The 17,179-nt window shown below is 45.4% G+C and overlaps 1 protein-coding gene across 3 annotated transcripts; it reads left to right on the top strand.

The window, feature by feature from the left end:
• Positions 1-11,491: 11,491 nt before the first annotated feature.
• On the top strand, positions 11,492-14,751 carry Coa4 (cytochrome c oxidase assembly factor 4 homolog). 3 transcript variants are annotated; one of them, XM_006229782.5, is made up of 2 exons: positions 11,492-11,981; positions 13,457-14,211. In XM_006229782.5, exons 1-2 carry the CDS (start codon positions 11,920-11,922, stop codon positions 13,728-13,730), a joined length of 336 nt encoding a protein of 111 aa, XP_006229844.1. In that variant the 5' UTR covers positions 11,492-11,919; the 3' UTR covers positions 13,731-14,211. The 3 variants fall into 3 exon arrangements, with proteins under 3 accessions (XP_006229844.1, NP_001121127.1, XP_006229845.1); NM_001127655.1 differs by having other exon boundaries at positions 11,522-11,590; positions 13,457-14,751; XM_006229783.5 differs by having other exon boundaries at positions 11,527-11,663.
• Positions 14,752-17,179: the final 2,428 nt, after the last annotated feature.

Raw genomic sequence — 17,179 nt, forward strand, 5'->3', positions numbered from 1 at the left:
GACGGCTCAGCAGTTAAGAGCAGTTGCTGCTCTTGCAGAAGACCCAGGTTCGGTTCCCAGAACTCACATGGCAGTTCACACCTGTCTAGTCCCAAGGAGTCTAATGTCCTCTTCTGGCGCCCATCTGCACCTCCAGCTCTAGGGATTCCACTCCTCTGGGCTCCCCAGGCATCTGTATTCATATGCACAGACCTATACAAAAGAGCACACATACATATAGTTAAAAACCAAAAAAGTTATCCAATTTTATTTGATAATAAATCCATACTCCAATCAGAAACATGCTGGTGTGTGCGTGTGTGTGTGTGTGTGTGTGTGTGTGTGTGTGTGTGTTAGCATTTCCTGTCCTGTGAGGAACAATTATCTTTTTCAAGCAAAAAAAAAAAAAAAAAAAAAAAAAGTCCTCATCTTTTAGATGTTGTGGTTTGATGAGAATGGCCCCCATAGGCTCATACATTTGAATATTTGTCCCCAGTTGGGAAGGATTAGATGTGGCCTTGTTGAAGGAGGTGTGTCACTGACAGTGGGCTTTTCAGTTTCAAAAGATTTGTCCTCTTCCTGGTATGCAAGTCTTGAGGGCTGGGAAAGGAAAGGCAAAAAATGACAGACTTTGAAGGGAGGGATGATGACTCTGCTGACGGGGAATGGGAGTGAACCTAAGGCTTTGGGCCTTTTCTGATGTGAGGAAAATCGGACTGTGGGGAAGGAAGAAATACTTGTTAGACGAGATAGAGTCAAGCTACCCAACATCTCAACAGTCTGTGCTTCAGACACACGGTTGCTGGAATTCCCAACCCCAATGAACCTACATAAAAGCATGACACCCAGTTAGAGTTGTCAGCTCTAAGCCTAGACTGGGCAGACCTAACACCACACTCACTCATTCCCCAGCTACAAGTCCCTTGCTACTTGCAGTTTCTCCTGGCCACATGGTTCTGCTCCATCATGGCTTTCTCCTCCTCTTCTTGAGTCCTCTCTCCTTCCTTTCTCTCCTCTCTACTTGCCCCCACTCTCAGAGCTCCCGTCCCACCTTTCCCCTCCACTGCCCAATTACAGCTCTAGCTTTTATGGACCAGTTAGAATGGGGAGAAAGTTCATCACCCAAGTAGGTGATCTACTGCTCATCGGGGGGCAACCCCATTTGAGGAAGCAGAATTAACATCAGAATACAAATGGCCTTGGGACAACACACGTCAGAGCTTAAGTCGTCTTTAACCTGTAGAGTTGATGATGCTTCCTAGGAATGAGTTAGGTTTAGAGTTGAAGGCTGGAATTTTATAGTGAGACACACTGATATTTAAGATTTATTTTATTTTTAGGTTATGTGTACATGTGCATATGTGAATTCAGGTGCCCAGAGTCCATAGGTGCATCAGATCCTCCAGATCCTCCAGAGCTGGACTTACACGTAGTTGTAAAGTGCCTGAGGTGAGGATTAGGACTCGAACCTGGGTCCTCTGGAAGCTCAGCAAGCACTCTTAACTCTGAGCCATCTCTCCAGCCCCAACTCGCCAATATAGAAAGGAGACTAAGATGCGGCAGCATTGAGATGGGAAGAAACCTAGTGCTGTGTCACAGAAGGGATGGAAAGCTATTCTTCAAGAGAAAGGCTCACCAATAACACTGAACTCAGAAAACCAACCACAGAGAAAAAAATCTCTACCTGTAAAAAAGATTAAATAAGACCTAGAGTGGAGTAAGAAAGTAATATGCAATGGGCCACTAGATTTCATGAATTTGGAAGCCTTTTGTTTCTCATCTCTGGCCTCAGGAGTACAAGCATAAGAAGGCAGTGATGTCAGGTGCAATGGCACACTTTTAATCCTAGCACTGGAAGCAGAGGCAGGTGGATCTCTGTGCATTTGAGGCCAGCATGGTCTACAGAGTGAGTTCCAGGCCAGCCTAGGCTCCATAGTTAGATCCTGACTTTGGGAGTGAGGGTGGGCAGTGATGATGCTGGAATGCCATTGCCTTCTGGGCAACATGAGAAGCCTGGGTTGCTGGCTACCATGACACCGGCCAGTGAGTCCAACACTTTGCAGGTGGATGCAGGAGGATCAGAATCTGCAAGTCTCTTTCTGGGTTTGCCTTTTTTGTGTTTTGAGATAGGGTCTCAGACTGTCTAGGCTGGCCTCAAACTCACTATGTAACTGCATGTGACGTTAAACTTCTGAGTTTTCAAAGCTCCGGCCTCTGCTCTATACCTGCCGGAATCACAAACATGTGCTGCTCCTCCTAGCTACACATTCAGGTCTATCCTTGGTTCTCTAGAGAGCTTAAGGCCAGTTCGGGCTACTTGAGATCTTGTCTTACCAAACAAACAGCTTTATCTTTTATGTCATCTCTGGTACTAACAATAGAAAATTTCCTTCCTGTCTTTTCCAAAGCACACAGAAGATGATCTGCAGAGAAGAATTTGCCCATAATAATTTGTGAAGCATTTTTTGTAGGGGCTGGAGAGAAGGTTCAGCAACTGAGAGCACTGGCTGCTCCTCCAGAGGAGCCGTCTGTGTTCAATTCCTAGCATCCACATGGAGGTTTATAATCATGTTTTCATGTGGTCTCTGAGAACATCAGGCACATATATGGTGCCCAGACATACATGTAGGTAAAACACCCATATACATAAAATAATAAACTTTAAAAAACTCTGTGTAAGACAGAGTTAGATATCACTAACGTGACTGACCAGCAGGGCCAGCGATGTAGCTGTGGTGGTTTGAATACGCTTGGCCCAGGGGAAGAGGCACTATTTTGGAGGTATGACCTTGTTGGAGGAAGTGAGTCACTGCCTATCACCTGCCCACACACTGCCATGCTTCCTGCCCTGATGATAATGGACGAAACCTCTGAATCTGTAAGCCAGCCCTAATTAAATGTTGTCCTTTACAAGAGTTACCTTGGTTATTGTGTCTCTTCACAGCAATGAAACACTACGACAGTTAGCTTCGTTGGTAAAATGCTTGCCTAGCAGGCACCAAGCCCTGGTTCAGCCTCCAGCATTGCATAAAACCAGGCATAGTGGCCTGTAATACAGTCTAACACTCAAGAGGTGGAGGCTGGAGGATCAGAAATCAAAGTCATCTTCAGCTACATAGCCTGATCTTCGAGGTCTGCCTGGGCTATATGAGGCTTTTTCTAAAAAGCAAAGCAGCAGCCCTGACACACAGGGGACACAGAAGCCCATCCAAATGGCTGACTGAGTGAATTATTTATGCATTTGTGAATAACTAATTTCTGTTTCTGTCTTTACAGTGATTTTCTCTTGGAGATCATTAGAGCAGCCTTTTCAGAGCTCCCTTGAAACCTTTGAAGGTCACGCGTGGCTGGCATCCTCAGTGAACCAGATCATCAGCTGAGCATCCATGCCCCCTTCAGAAGCACAAGGCCTGATGGGGAGAACCTGCCACAATTCACATCAAACACACACTCCTCACCTCCCATCGCTCTGACCCTTCTATGAGACATTTCCATGCGTTGCCCACATGCTGGCTTTTAGGAAGGCCTGTGTAAAGAACCTCTTTCATTCACTTGCCTCCCAGTCAGCACTCTAAGGGCTGTTGGCTTCCTTCCCTGGGACAGAGTTATAAGGTGGACTTGAACTCCTTGGCTCTCAGTCTAGATCTAAGCATAAGAAGCCGGGAGGCTTAGGGACTCATTTACTCTCCCCTTAATCTAACAGCTGTCCTGCCTCACCGGCTCCAGCCTGCTCTGAGAACAGACCTCTGAGTACCCAATGGTCAACAAACCTATTACAGACTGGCGGCCCTGTGTTTTTACAGGAAGTTTTCTTCCTTCCAGCCTAAAGTTTCTCGGACCGACCTTCATAGATACATTTTTAAAAGCATCTAAACCAGGCAGGGATGGAGAGATGGCTCAGTGGTTAAGAGAACTTGCTGCTCTTCCTGAGGATCTGGGTTCATTTCCCAGCACCTTCATGTCAGCTCACAGCTGCGGGTAACTTCAGTTTCAGGGGAACCATGCCTCTGGTCTCTGAAGGCACAACATGCTCATGATATGCACATAAACATAATGTCCAGGCGCATTAGCTGCTCAAAAGCCAACACAGTATTACAGATGATAAAATGTCTTATGCCCTTGAAAATGTTAGAAGCCTTCCTGATTCACACTCCTCCAAAATTCCTCTGAGCCTGTGCTTCCAAGCACATAAGACCCACGCGTGAGATGGGATGGGATGGGATTTCCATCACCGTCCTCCAGGACTGGGGTCAACGCCTTCTACTTCTCCGAACAGAAGGACACTCCCGGGGCTGGAGAGGTGGCTCAGTGGTTAAGAGCACTTGCTGCTCTTGCAGAGGACTGGGGTTCAGTCCCCAGAATCCATGTGGTGGTTCACAACCATCTGCCACTCCAGTTCCAGGGAAGGCAACTCCTTCCGACCTCCAAAGGCACCAGGCAGCGCCTGATGCATAGACAAACACACAGGCAAAATACCAAAGAAAAATGAATTTAAAAAACAACACTCCCACAATCCTCTACAGCTCCCTGCTTCTACCACATCTGTAGCTTGGTCCTGGATTTTCACATTTCCATAGTTTCTGCCTTTTGGTATTTTTATCTTTTTTAGCTACTTTTCCAAATTCTTTTTCTTTTTTTCTTTCTCTTGCCTTTTGGCTTTTTGAGACAGGGTCTCTCTATGTAACCCAGGCTGGACTCGAACTCAGAGATTAAAGGTGTGCAACACCACACCCATCTCTTTTACAAGTTTCTTCTTTTCCATTTATTTTTTTGGTTTGTATGTATGTGGACATTCACACACTGAGACCCATGAGTAGGGTTCAAGTTTTTGGAAGTCAGTTCTCTCCTCTACCACGTGGTTCTGAGAATCAAACTTAGATCATCGGCTTGGCAGGAGGCACCTTAGTGCATCTCACTGGCACCTCTCCGAATTCTTAAAAATCCACGTGAAAGATAAATCTCCTAGATGTACCCTAAAAGTACTAAAATTAAAATTACTTACTGCTCACATGCACATTTACCAAATGAATGGTGCAGAAAATGTTACAATGTTTCTGGAAACCATAATATATGAGTGTATGTGTATATGCATGTGTGTATATGCCTAGAGGTAGGTTTAATTGCCATAATCACAAACACAAAATGCTGAACTTAAAAACACCTGTATGTGTGAGAATGTAATACTGGAAAAATACAACAAAGCCATGCAAATTACAGTAATATTGGAAAGTAAGGTGTGCGATGTAACATGTAACCCTAGAATGATGCTCTCTTCTGAGCTTTGTGGGCACCGGGCATGGTGCACACAAACACAAAAGCAAAACACTCAGACATAGAATAAAACCTCAGGAAACTTCCTATTGTCCTGGAGGGTACTGGTGAGGAATTTGCACAGACACTGTCTGGACTTGAGTACCTCACTACCAAACGTCACCCACTGCTTAGCCGTGCCACCCTGCAATGACACACGCGTCGACTATGAATATGTTTATAGCGCTGGACAAGCAGGAAAGGGGGAAAGATGAACACAGTATTATACTTTTTCTTTATTAAAGTAGCTTACGCGTGGTGTGGATCCTGGGAAAAGCATATGGTGCCCAAAACTCTGAAGCTGCATTTTCCTTTGGACATGAAATGTGAATACTTGTCTACACAGAGAGGGAAAGAAGAAAGCACCAGGAGGCAAGCCCGATTCGATTGCAGCGTCTTAATGAAGACATGAAGCTGTAGGAAGCCCTGCTCTCACATATCGCTAATCCTCCCACCAGCCCACAAAGCCACCATCCCCTTTGGCTCCTTTTAGTGGAGAGGGTGCAATGTAATTTCTTATCAATGAGATGCCATTATCTTTTTAATTAGGAAGTGAGCTGTCCCCATAGAAGACAGACCAACCACAGGATACAGCTGGAAGACAGGAGCATTAATTTCTCGAAGGAAATAAGATACTAATACTAATACTCTCAGTGAGTTATGAAAGTCACAGGCAAGTGCAGATAGAAAGATAAGAAACCTCAGCACCCAACCCAGGCCTACCACCTAAAATGCAGGACTAAAAACAAATTTGCTCCAACTGGATGTGGTTCCTCACACCTTAGTCTTGCATTTTGGAGGCAGAAGAAGAAAGCAGAAGGAGTCCAAGGCTAGCTTGGCTAGGAGACCCTGCCTCATGAAAGAAAGAAAGAAAGAAAGAAAGAAAGAAAGAAAGAAAGAAAGAAAGAAAGAAAGGAAGGAAGGAAGGAAGGAAGAAAGAAGAAAGAAAGAAACAAAAAAGAAAGAAAGAAAGAAGAAAGAAAGAAAGAAGAAACAAAAAAAGAAAGGAAGAAAGAAAGAAAGAAACAAAAACAGGACACACACACACACACACACACACACACACACACACACACACACACACACACACACACAGGAGAGAGGGTTGGGGGAGAGGCTGGGGCTAGTAAGATAGTTCCAGAACCCATGGGGTGGAAGGTCAGAAACAACTTCTGCAAGCTGTCTTCTCATATGCAGACAAATAAATGTAGTCAAATGTTTTTTAAAATGTTAACATAAGGCCAGAAAACCCTTCTCCAGGGTGTCTCGACATCTCTTGTTCTATCCCATACTCAGACCTAATACTACAGTCCATAACTCCAGCGACAGAGACTGACAACAGACAGCCACTGAGCTGTGGTTCACGTGAGCTTTCAGGGAGCTACAGGAACCCAAGGGCCCTTCGCCTGCTATCTCTTCTGTAGTTGTACCTCAAGATTTCTGGGAATTCTGAAGGACAATGACAATGTCTTCAATAATCAAGATTTTCTGGAATGTCTGTATATCTAACAGAGAGGTTCTCACATTTCATTAGAAAAAAAGTTTCAAAGTCACAATATCCCTGTCCCTAAAAAATCAATATAGTTTTATGACAGGTCATCTTTTTAAAAGACAATTAAAATATCAGGGACTGAAGAGATGGCTTAGGATTAAGAGCACTATCTGTTCTCCCAGAGGAACTTGGATTCAATTCCCAGCACTACAAGGCAGCTGACAACTGTCTGTAACTCCAGCCCAGGGAATCTGACCCCTCTTCTAGACCCTGCAGGCACGGGGCATACAGACATATACAGGTAAAAAATAAAAATTAAAAACTGTCTTTAAAAAAAATTCAAACAGAGCTAGAGAGACACTGACTGCTCTCCCAGAGGTCCTAAATTCAAGGCCAGAAATCCCATGGTGGCTCACAACCATCTGTAATCCCAACCCTTTTCTGATGTGTCTTAAGACAGTGACAGTGTGCTCACATACTTAGGGGTTGGGGATTTAGCTCAGTGGTAGAGCGCTTGCCTAGCAAGCACAAGGCCCTGGGTTTGGTCCTCAGCTCCCAGAAAAAAAAAAAAAATCTTGCCTGGCTGTCAGCAACTTTTGTTAAACAAGAATTTGCCTCAAGCCATGTGACTAATTACATTTCCGGCTGCAGCTTGGCCGGCTTGGCTCTCTGGCTGGACTAGGGATGCCAGCAGGGATTCAGGGAGTGCCCACTGGTGCTTAGTGTCTGGGCCTTTAGAAGAGCTTTGGGGCTAATTATGTGACCGATTTTAAGAAGTGGTGCTTGTTGCTGGCTCCAGGGACTCACGAATCAGCCTTTATTTTATAAGGACACTGTGGAGGAGAGACAGAGGCTGAGCTGCATTCTGATGTCATTTGTGCTGCTGTGGAAGGTTAAAGAAAAGCTGCAGAAGTCAGCAAAACAGATGAATACCAAGAAGGGCAGTGTGAGTACAGGAATGGAGAGAAAAGTCAGAGTCCAGCTTTGGTTAACTCCCTAGGATCAGACACTTCTGCGTAAGGACGGGTCTACAGTTTAACAGACCACAGAGCAACGTCAAACAGCAAAGTGGCTCATGGCAGGCAGGAAATGGAACATTTAACTGGAAACACTGAACCCACCCATGGCAAACTTAGCAATGAAGCTGGGTGTGGTGGCACATGCCTTTAATTCCAACACTCAGGGGACAGATCTAATGAGTTTGAGGCTAGACTGGTTGAAAACTGACCATCGAGTTCCATCACAGGCAGGGCTACACAGAGAAATGGTCTTGAAAAACCAAAAAAGTAAAAATGAAATTGTGTTTGTTCTCGAATGCATTCATATGCCACAACTCGGTGTGGATGTCCGAGAACAACCTTTGTAAAGTCCTGAGCACTGACTTTGGAGTCATTAGACTTGGTGGCAAGTGTCTTTACACACTGAGTCATCCCCCTGGCTCATCTTTTGATTTAATGTGGCTATGAGAAAATTCAAAAGCACTGGCATAGCTTGCACCTACAACTTGTGTAAATAAATGGAAGTCTAATTTCAGTTCGAAGTAAACATGAGACTGGGTGTACTGGTGTGTGCCCGTACGATGAAAAGCACAAGTAAATATGGGCTTAAGGAGAGCTGGGGTGGGAGGAGGAATTAAATCCAGTGGTGCATGCTGACTGGTGTGTGGTTGCATCATGGAATCCTGTAGCCTTGGTAGCATGGCTGAGCAACTCACCTAGAGAGCAGACTGCAGAATTCAAGTTCTCGCCATCTGACGAGGAGGGTGAAGGAACTAAAACAACAAAGGACCTGGGCTCTGCCATGGAGTCTGTGGTGCAGAATCCCTCAGGAGCAGAGCCAGAGGCACGACTAGGTGGGTGGTGACGGCACAGGCCGAGGATGGCAAGGAAAAGGAAAGACAGATGGTGAGGGGGAAAAAAAAAATTAAAGAAGCATCCGGGTCCTTGACGAGGATGGCAATGACTGTGCGCGCAGCCGCACTTAACTGGGTGATAACAAACCCTAGAGAGCAGTTAACAGGTGAGAGGCTGAGGCAGCGGTCAGGGAAGCGGGCAACTGCCATGGCGTGAGGGGACTGTAAAGAGCCTGTGCAGAGGACGGCAGCAAAGCGAAATGTTCTTGTACAAAACCGCAGCTGCTCTTCCTTGTAACTTACCTGCTACTTAAACAAGCAGAACTGAGTAGTGCTGGGTGGACGGCAGAGCGTTCACCTGAAGCCCTGCGTTGGATCCCCAGCACTACATAAACAGGCAGGGTGGTTCATTACCACCAAAGGCACACCTTTGATGATCCTACAAAAGTGGAGAGAGTGGCTGTCTGAAGGAGCTGTATGGCTAGGACCAGTTCTCGATGCCGTGCCACCTACAGGACATAAGATCGTCTTGCTTATGCTCACAGTAAATCCTTCTAAAGCTGTAAGCGCTGCCACTCCATCGAGACCAACCCCTTGACAAGCAGGCTGCCAAACAAGAATGCTTTCTCTGTACAGCACAAAAGAGCGTCTCAAAAATAAAAACTTGTGGGTAGGGTGGTGTACAGTTTTGATCCCAGGACTTTGGAGGTAAAGGCAGGTGGATCTTTGTGAATTCAAGACCAGCTTGATCTAACAAATTTCATGCCCAGCAGGAGTATGTAGTGAGACTCTATCTTAAAACTAATAAATACATAAATAAATAAATTTCATATTTATCTCTTTGAAGTCCCAATTCAGGCGTCTGTACAGATGATACACTTACATAATTGACCTATAGGAACATCAACACACACACACACACAAAGCGGGGCTGTGGTGGCACATGCCTTTAATCCCAGCACTTGGGAGACAGTGGAAGGAAGAGTCCTGAGACTGAGTTCAGCCTAGCCTGTAGATCAAGTTCCAGGATAGCCAGGTCTACACAGAGAACCCGTTTCCAGAAAGAAAAAGAAAGTTTTAGAGGTGAACTTTATTATATGTAGAGAAGGTTGCTAAAGTAATTTTCTCTTGTGTACTGGTTATGAAATAGAATTCACCTTCTATGATGATAGGTGAAGAAATATATATATATTATAAATACATATAAAGGTAAATGCATACATACAGTAAGTACATGTCTGATGATCCTCACCTATCATAGTAAAGAATTAAGCTTCAAAGTTGGGCATGGTGGCACACACTTGTCATTGCAGCACTCAGAGCTATGGCAGGGATGCCACAAGCTTGAGGCTAGCCTGAACTACATAATAAACTCAAGGCTAACACTACACATAGTAGCTACTACTACATAGTGAGACCCTAGCCCTAAAATACAAGCAAAATACCCAAAACAAAACCAAAAATTGATACAAAACATAACAATGGTATCTGAAATGGCAGATAATCAATAAAATGAGCCCTTCCCACAGAATTTGGAAGTTCGATGGTCAGAAATGACACAGAATGCCATTCAGAGGTAAAGGAAGAATTGGGAGCTGTCTGAATATGGCTAGGTGAAATTGGGCCAGGAAGCGTTAGTGAACCCCAAAAGACCACCCAGGAGCCATCTCCGATGTAACAACATTAGGGTCTCTTTATTACTAGCTCTGGCTTGGGCTCTCCTCCAACCCAACCCTGACACAGCAGGACAGGAAGGGAAGGTGGGAAAGGAAGGCTGAGCAGCCTCGAACCCTCAGCAAGACAAGTTTTTATAGGAAAATAGGAGCGAGTGAGGGGCTGAGGGAGGGAGTGTCCAGTCTGGCAAGCATCTAATAGAATGACTATAGTTCAACAAATGAGTGCTCTGAAGCAAGACCATATACAATCGCAAACGGTCTGTAAGTACATCTGAAACAATCAGACTAATCTTTGATTGACTGTTGTTAGGAAGTAGCTAGGGAAGAAACTCACGTGGGTGCAGCTTGGGTGTTGCTGTAGGTCAAGTTCTCAGGCTTTTTTTCTTTTAAGATGGAGGCCAGTCCCAAGCTGGAATGGGTTTGGTCTCTCAAAGTAACTCACTTTTCACTCAGAAGTCTAGAACGATGGTAAATTAAGAAATTCCAGCAAAGTGGTGCGCACTGCCGATGAAAGTGGGAGAGAGAAGGCAGGCACGGGGGTGTGGTGGGGGAGATCAATTCCTTGGGCCTTGCAAGATGGTTCAGGTATAAAGTTACCGACCACCAAAAAACTCGAGTTCAAGATCGGGACCCACATGGTTAGGATAGATCAATTCCTGCTGTCCTCTGCTCTCCATACGGTGTACCTCAATACCACACATAAATACCTGAATGTAATCTAAAAAATTAAATAGAAAATGCCTCTCCCTTTCACGGCAGCAATTAGGGCATTATAGATCCTAGTTATGACATGGGTTACACTGCGCATACATGTTTGTTTTACTTGGGAATGAAAAATAATGTCTAAGCGGGTTTGAAATTCCTTTTCTGGATCCTGTGCCCTTCAGCTTACGTGGCAACCCACGCGGGTAACCCACTTCAGATATGGGGGCCAGTTGTGTGGACTCTCGCTGGTGAAAAGGCATAATGGCTACTCGCCTCCTCTGTACCTCTCTCGGGCCTGGGGCCACATGAACACACAGTCTCTCAGAACTATCAAAGGTGTCTTTTCCGAAATCCGGTCTCTATTGGTCCGCTTCTTCCGCCCTTCCCCGGAAGAGTGGGGCCAAGGGCGGGCTCTACAAGGAGAGTTCGCCAATGAGAATTGCAGAGGGTTCTGTTCTTCCGTGTGTGCGCTCCAGTTGGGTCCGCTTCCTGCGGAGAGAAGAGGGGGAGAACTTACTGCCTACAGACCCTGGCGTTTGGGGCGGAACGCGCTTGCACGCTCTTCTGCACCTGCGGGTGAGCACTGCACACGCACCCCTACACCGGATGCAACGCAGGGACCGCGGGAGTGCTCTTGAAACTAGGAGAGGTGCTTCAGGGGACCTGGATGCCTGTACTTCTCTGCTTCCCCTTCCTGTCATGCTTTACTAGAAGACATGGCTAAGCTGTCAGCCATCTATCCTGCCCTTATCTCTAAGCATGGGTCGAACTCATTTCATTCAAGGAATATCGAGGACAACTTGTATTGGACATAGACTGCAGTACTCTTTACTCAGTCTACCTAGTGAATCCTAAAGCGGTTTTCATTCTCCGTGTGTGACCTGTTGACGGTCTCGGTTAGTAAGATGGGTCTCCAGTCAATGTCTGCTTCAAAGCCATTTCCCCTTTTTCTTGTGCCTCCATACAGGTGAGATTTATATAGAGAGAAGTGCTTAAATCCTCTGGGACCCCTTGTCCTCGTGATAATAGTCTTATCCTAACACGGGCTGCAAAGCTTTGCTGATCAATCATTTACTCATTTCTGCCAGTTTTCATTTCCTGCTCTCCTGTTTTCTCCAGCTACTGAAGTGTTTTATTGTTCTGTGATGCTGAGGGTCAAATTCAATGTACTTTTCCACGTTGGACATTTGCTTTACTACCAAATCACATTTTCAGCCCAATCACCGAACTTGTGATTCCTCTAACGTGTCTACCTCTAGCCAGAAGTAGTTTTCCCATGTCTAAGTTATTCATCCTTGAGTTTCATCCTGGAAGTCATTTCCTCTAGAAAGTCTTGACAGATTATCCCTGCCTCTGTGTTTCCAGCTGTCTGCAGTAATGTGGTAAACTCCTTGTTTACTTGCCTAGAGTGTAAACTTCATGAGGGCAGGAGTTGTTTCTAGCCTGGTCTTTCCATGTATACCTTAACATAGTAGCTGGCACATAACACAGTAACCACTTGTTAATGAATACACAGAAAAGAGGCTTTTAGCTCCTTTACATTGCATCGTCATAAACTTTTTGCAAAAGTGAACATTGTCTCTATTGACCTTTCCTGAGTCCCCCCCTTGCTGCATTCTGTAGGGCTCTGAAACAGATGATCTTGGGGAAACAGTCTGAGCAAATATACCTCACATTGGATGTTGCTGACTAAGTGGCCTCATACCCCACAGACTCATCTTTTACCTCAACCTACATGCGCTTTGTGCTACAGCTACACTGAGCTTCTCAGTTCCTCCCACGTGTCAAACCTTTGTGTTCTTGGGTTCTCTTCCAAGTGTTCAACTTTACTCTTCTGAAGGAAAGAAGAAAGGCTGCTTCTTTGTTTGGTGTTTTTGTTTGCTTGTTTTATTTTGAGGTAGATCAGAAATGGCTTCTCCAAAAAGATGGCATTTCATTTAACTTGCATTCCACTAGCAGACTCCATTGAGCTTAGATACTTTTATCTCAATTCATCACACCATTTCACAGGCTCTTTCTCTGTCAGACCAAGTGCTCAGGGCACCCATGCTAAATCAAGCCTACCATCTGACATTAAAGAACTTAGTCTCCTCAGGGAAACAGGCATATAAGTAGGCCATACAGTGCAGTTTAGACTTAACTGTTATGAACAGGAAAAAATGTATAGTCATATCTGTACTTTATCTTTTTTTATAAATCAATCTTTTCTTTAATATTTATTTATTATGAATGCATCATACAGCTTTCTGCTTGCATGTATGCCTGCAGGCCAGAAGAGGGCATCTCAATACGGATGGTTGTAAGCCACCATGTGGTTGCTGGGAATTGAACTCAGGACCTCTGGAAGAGCAGACAGTGCTCTTAACCTCTGAGCCATCTCTGCAGCCCCCCCCACCCCAATATTGCCCATCTGTACTTTAACCTTGTCTGTTGGTATTCTAGGTTCCTCAAGATGTCAACCTCAGTCCCACAAGGCCATAACTGGACCCGACAGGTGAAGAAGGACGATGAGGAAGAAGACCCACTGGACCAGCTGATCACACGCTCTGGTTGTGCTGCCTCCCACTTTGCAGTGCAAGAATGCATGGCCCAGCACCAGGACTGGCGCCGGTGCCAGCCACAGGTTCAGGCTTTCAGGGATTGCATGAGTGCACAGCAGGCAAGACGGCGGGAGGAGCTGCAGAGAAGGAAAGAGCAAGCCAGCGCTCAACACTGAGACCTTAAAACATCACCCTGCAGTGGGCTGGCCGAAATCAGCACCCAGATGGACCTGGGAGGAAGAAACCCTAAGTAACAGACGTGTGCTGCAGGAGGTGTAAAATCTGGGGACAGTCTTTGGGACTATGATTGATAGCCAGACACCATGAGTTTGCACACGGCGGCCATCATAAGTTGTTTTACTCTATGGCCAGGTCACACATATCCTCACCTTCCTCGTTCTACCAGTATTTGTATTTACAACAACACTCCCTGCACCCTTCCTCTCAGGGTCTGTGTGCCAAGTACTTTGTAAGTACATTCACAGCTAAAGATAAACGGGTTGCCCAATCAGCCTTCATCTTTCAATCACAGATTTAACGACAGAAGTGTTTCTAAGGCATTGTGTTGGTGATGGGCGATTTGAAGAGTACTGTGACCTTCCTTTTGCTTAGAGACTAGTGTGAGAGCAGAAATAAAGCAACACTCAAAGGAGTGAACTCAGTCTCCAGCAGTGACATAAGCGCCTCCATGTTCACTTCTTCAGTGTAATGGGGTGGGAGGAGCCTTTTTAGAGGCAGAATCTGTGTAGCCCAGACTGACCTGCAGCTTACTATATAGCCAAGGATGACCTTAAACTCATGGTCCTCCTGCCTCCACCCCCAAGTACTGAGATTACAGGCATGTGCCACCATGCCTGTCGGGGGAACATTTTCTTTTCAGAGTCTGCCCCTCGCCTAACCAGCACAAAGCTTGCCTGACGTTTTGGAAGTGTGTTTGACCTTTGGGCAGTAGAACCGCTATCAACATGTTCCTATTTGTCAGCCCTCTGGCAGTGCCGATGCTACCTTCTCTGGGGTTGCTGTGTCCTGCTTATAACAGCAGCAGTTGCTCCCCCCACTCCCTTTTTTTGAGACAGGGTTTATTTGTGTAGCTCTGGCTGTCCTGGTACTTACTTTGTACACCAGGCTGGCATTGAACTCACAGAGATCTGCCTGCCTCTGCCTTCTGAGCACTGGGATTAAAGGCACATGCCACCACACCTGGTCCATTTCTCATTTTTATTCAGTGAAACTACCAAACTTATTTCTGTACGTTCTTGGAAGTCATTTGGGAATGAGAAGGGGGTTGGAAGGTGACCTACTGTAGAACCGTAGGCTGCTTTTTTATCATTTACAAAAAGTTTTCAGGCATCTGTATGTTAGCAGTCCAAGTCTGAAATATGGTAGACGCTAAGATCAACTTTGAACTGTCTGCTGGAATTTTAGAGAAGAGGGAAAGAATGTAGAGAAGGCATGAGAAGTTTAAGGAACAGTAGAATCATACTCCAAGCTAAAGACCAAGTGACTAGAGCTGCGTCTCTGGTGGCCCATTCCAGCCTAGAGCTCTGAGTCAAGTCGTGTGCACTGGGAGTGTCAGCAAACATCCCAAAGATGGGCATTGTGTGGTGGCCACGCCTGAAATCCCAGGACTCTGGAGGCAGAGGCAGGCAGATCTCGGTGAGTTTGAGGTCAGCCTGGTCTACATATGAGTCCAGGACAGCAATAGCTATATAGTGACACCCTATCTTCAAAAATAAAAAGTAAATAAAAAATCCTGAAGGTGAAAAGGGAGTTAGCTGAATGGGACTTTTTTTTTTTCTTTTTTCTTTTTTTTTTTTTTTGGAGCTGGGGACCGAACCCAGGGCCCCCTAGCAAGCGCTCTTCCACTGAGCTAAATCCCCAACACCTAACTGGGACTTTTAAAAATGAAGTACACATTACTTATTTGTAACATAGGAAGAATTGCCATCTGGAACAAATGAAAAAAAAATACATCAAAATCAGTAAGAAAAAGTAACTAGGACGTGAACACTGGCTGGGTGTAGAGGCCCTTACCTTCAATCCCAGCATTTGGAGGGCTGAGGCAGGAGGATCACCCATAAGTTTGAAGCTAGCCTGAACTATGTAGTAAGTTCCAGTCTGGCCTGGACTATAAAATGAGATTATTAATAATAAAAAAGAACTAATATGGGGTTGGGGATTTAGCTCAGTGGTAGAGCACTTGCCTAGCAAGCGCAAGGCCCTGGGTTCGGTCCCCAGCTCCAAAAAAAAAAAAGAAAAAAGAAAAAAAAAAAGAACTAATACGCTCAAAATCATAGGAAAATGGAAACATACGATATTACAAACAATCAGAAAAACACAGGCTTTAAAAACAAAATGTTAGCTGATCCCGCTGGCAAGTGAAGTGACCAGTACTGTGGAGATAGGAACAGATATTCTTCTCTGTGAAGAGATCACTAAGTTTTTGGAGGACAATTTGGTGAGCTCATAAACAACATAAATATACAAATCTGAATATAGTGACACATGTCTCTAGGTCCAGCATACAGGGAGACAAAAGCAGGGGGATTGGGGTCAAATCTGAGCTATATTGTGAGTTCTAGGACAGCCAGGCCTACAGTGTGAGATCTGATTTCAGGAAAAAATGAAATATATAAGCTCATTTCATAAGAGATTCTCTACTGAATACATGTTATGCTTCTGCGTCCTGGCACAGTCACAGTGTAAATTCCATCAGTAAGGGCCACGGTTGCTTTATTTATTCAAATCTATAACAGCACTGTGTCTACATGATTTACAGTGGGGCTATGTCCCATTAAGCTTCCAGGATAAGTGGAAATGCAGTCAAGTAGACATTGTACCGTGAGGCGAGGGGAAGCCACCTTGAGTGCAGAAGTACAGCGGGAGAGTGAGAGGAGGAGGGAGGGGGTAAAACTGAAGTATAAGCACATGTGGGAACACCTCGATGAAACCTGCCACTCCACAATTACAGCTATTGGGCTTTGCCATTTTTAAACATCTGGGCACGAGAGGGGAGACTCCCGGGTTGGAGCCAGCCTGAATAACAGCAAGATCCTGTTTTAGAATAATAAATAATAACAACGAAAGGCTGGGCTGTGGCTCAGTGGAAGGGCAGAACCCTCCATTTGCTCTCCAGCACCACCAGAAAATAACACAGGAGAGGGGGAGCGCTGGCTCACACTGTAATCCCAGACTGGGGAGGCTGAGGCAGTCGGACTGCATTTCCGGCCTCAAGGAGAGGCTGGGCTACAGAGCGAAGGGGAAGTGAGTGAAATGTCTAATTCGCCCAGCCTGCTGAACAGCATGGTGTACCAGCACAGCACACCATGCAGTCAGGTGCTCACCTTCTTCATCACAGTGACTGATGGTAGCTAGGACTCATGCCATCCCCAGCAGTATGCTAGGATGTAGCTCTGGGGCACACAAAGGTTCAATCACCCGCACTGTGAAAATAAAGACGTAATAAATAGCTGGGCTTGGTGGCACACACCTTTACTCCCAGGGACTCAGGAGGCAGAGACGTGGGATCGCTACAACACAATTTAAGGCTAGCCTGGTCTACATAGTGAGTTCCAGGCCAGCAAGGGCTACATAGCGAGATGAGACCCTGTCTAAAATATATTTA

Source organism: Rattus norvegicus, chromosome 1, assembly GCF_036323735.1.
Source record: "Rattus norvegicus strain BN/NHsdMcwi chromosome 1, GRCr8, whole genome shotgun sequence".
Taxonomy (NCBI): Eukaryota; Metazoa; Chordata; class Mammalia; order Rodentia; family Muridae; genus Rattus; species Rattus norvegicus.

Excerpts from the sequence above, each read along its gene's own strand:
- Coa4 (XM_006229782.5), top strand. The coding sequence starts at position 11,920 with ATGGGTCTCCAGTCAATGTCTGCTTCAAAGCCATTTCCCCTTTTTCTT. Across the intron at positions 11,982-13,456 it reads TTTCTTGTGCCTCCATACAG|GTTCCTCAAGATGTCAACCT; the intron begins GTGAGATTTATA and ends TTGGTATTCTAG.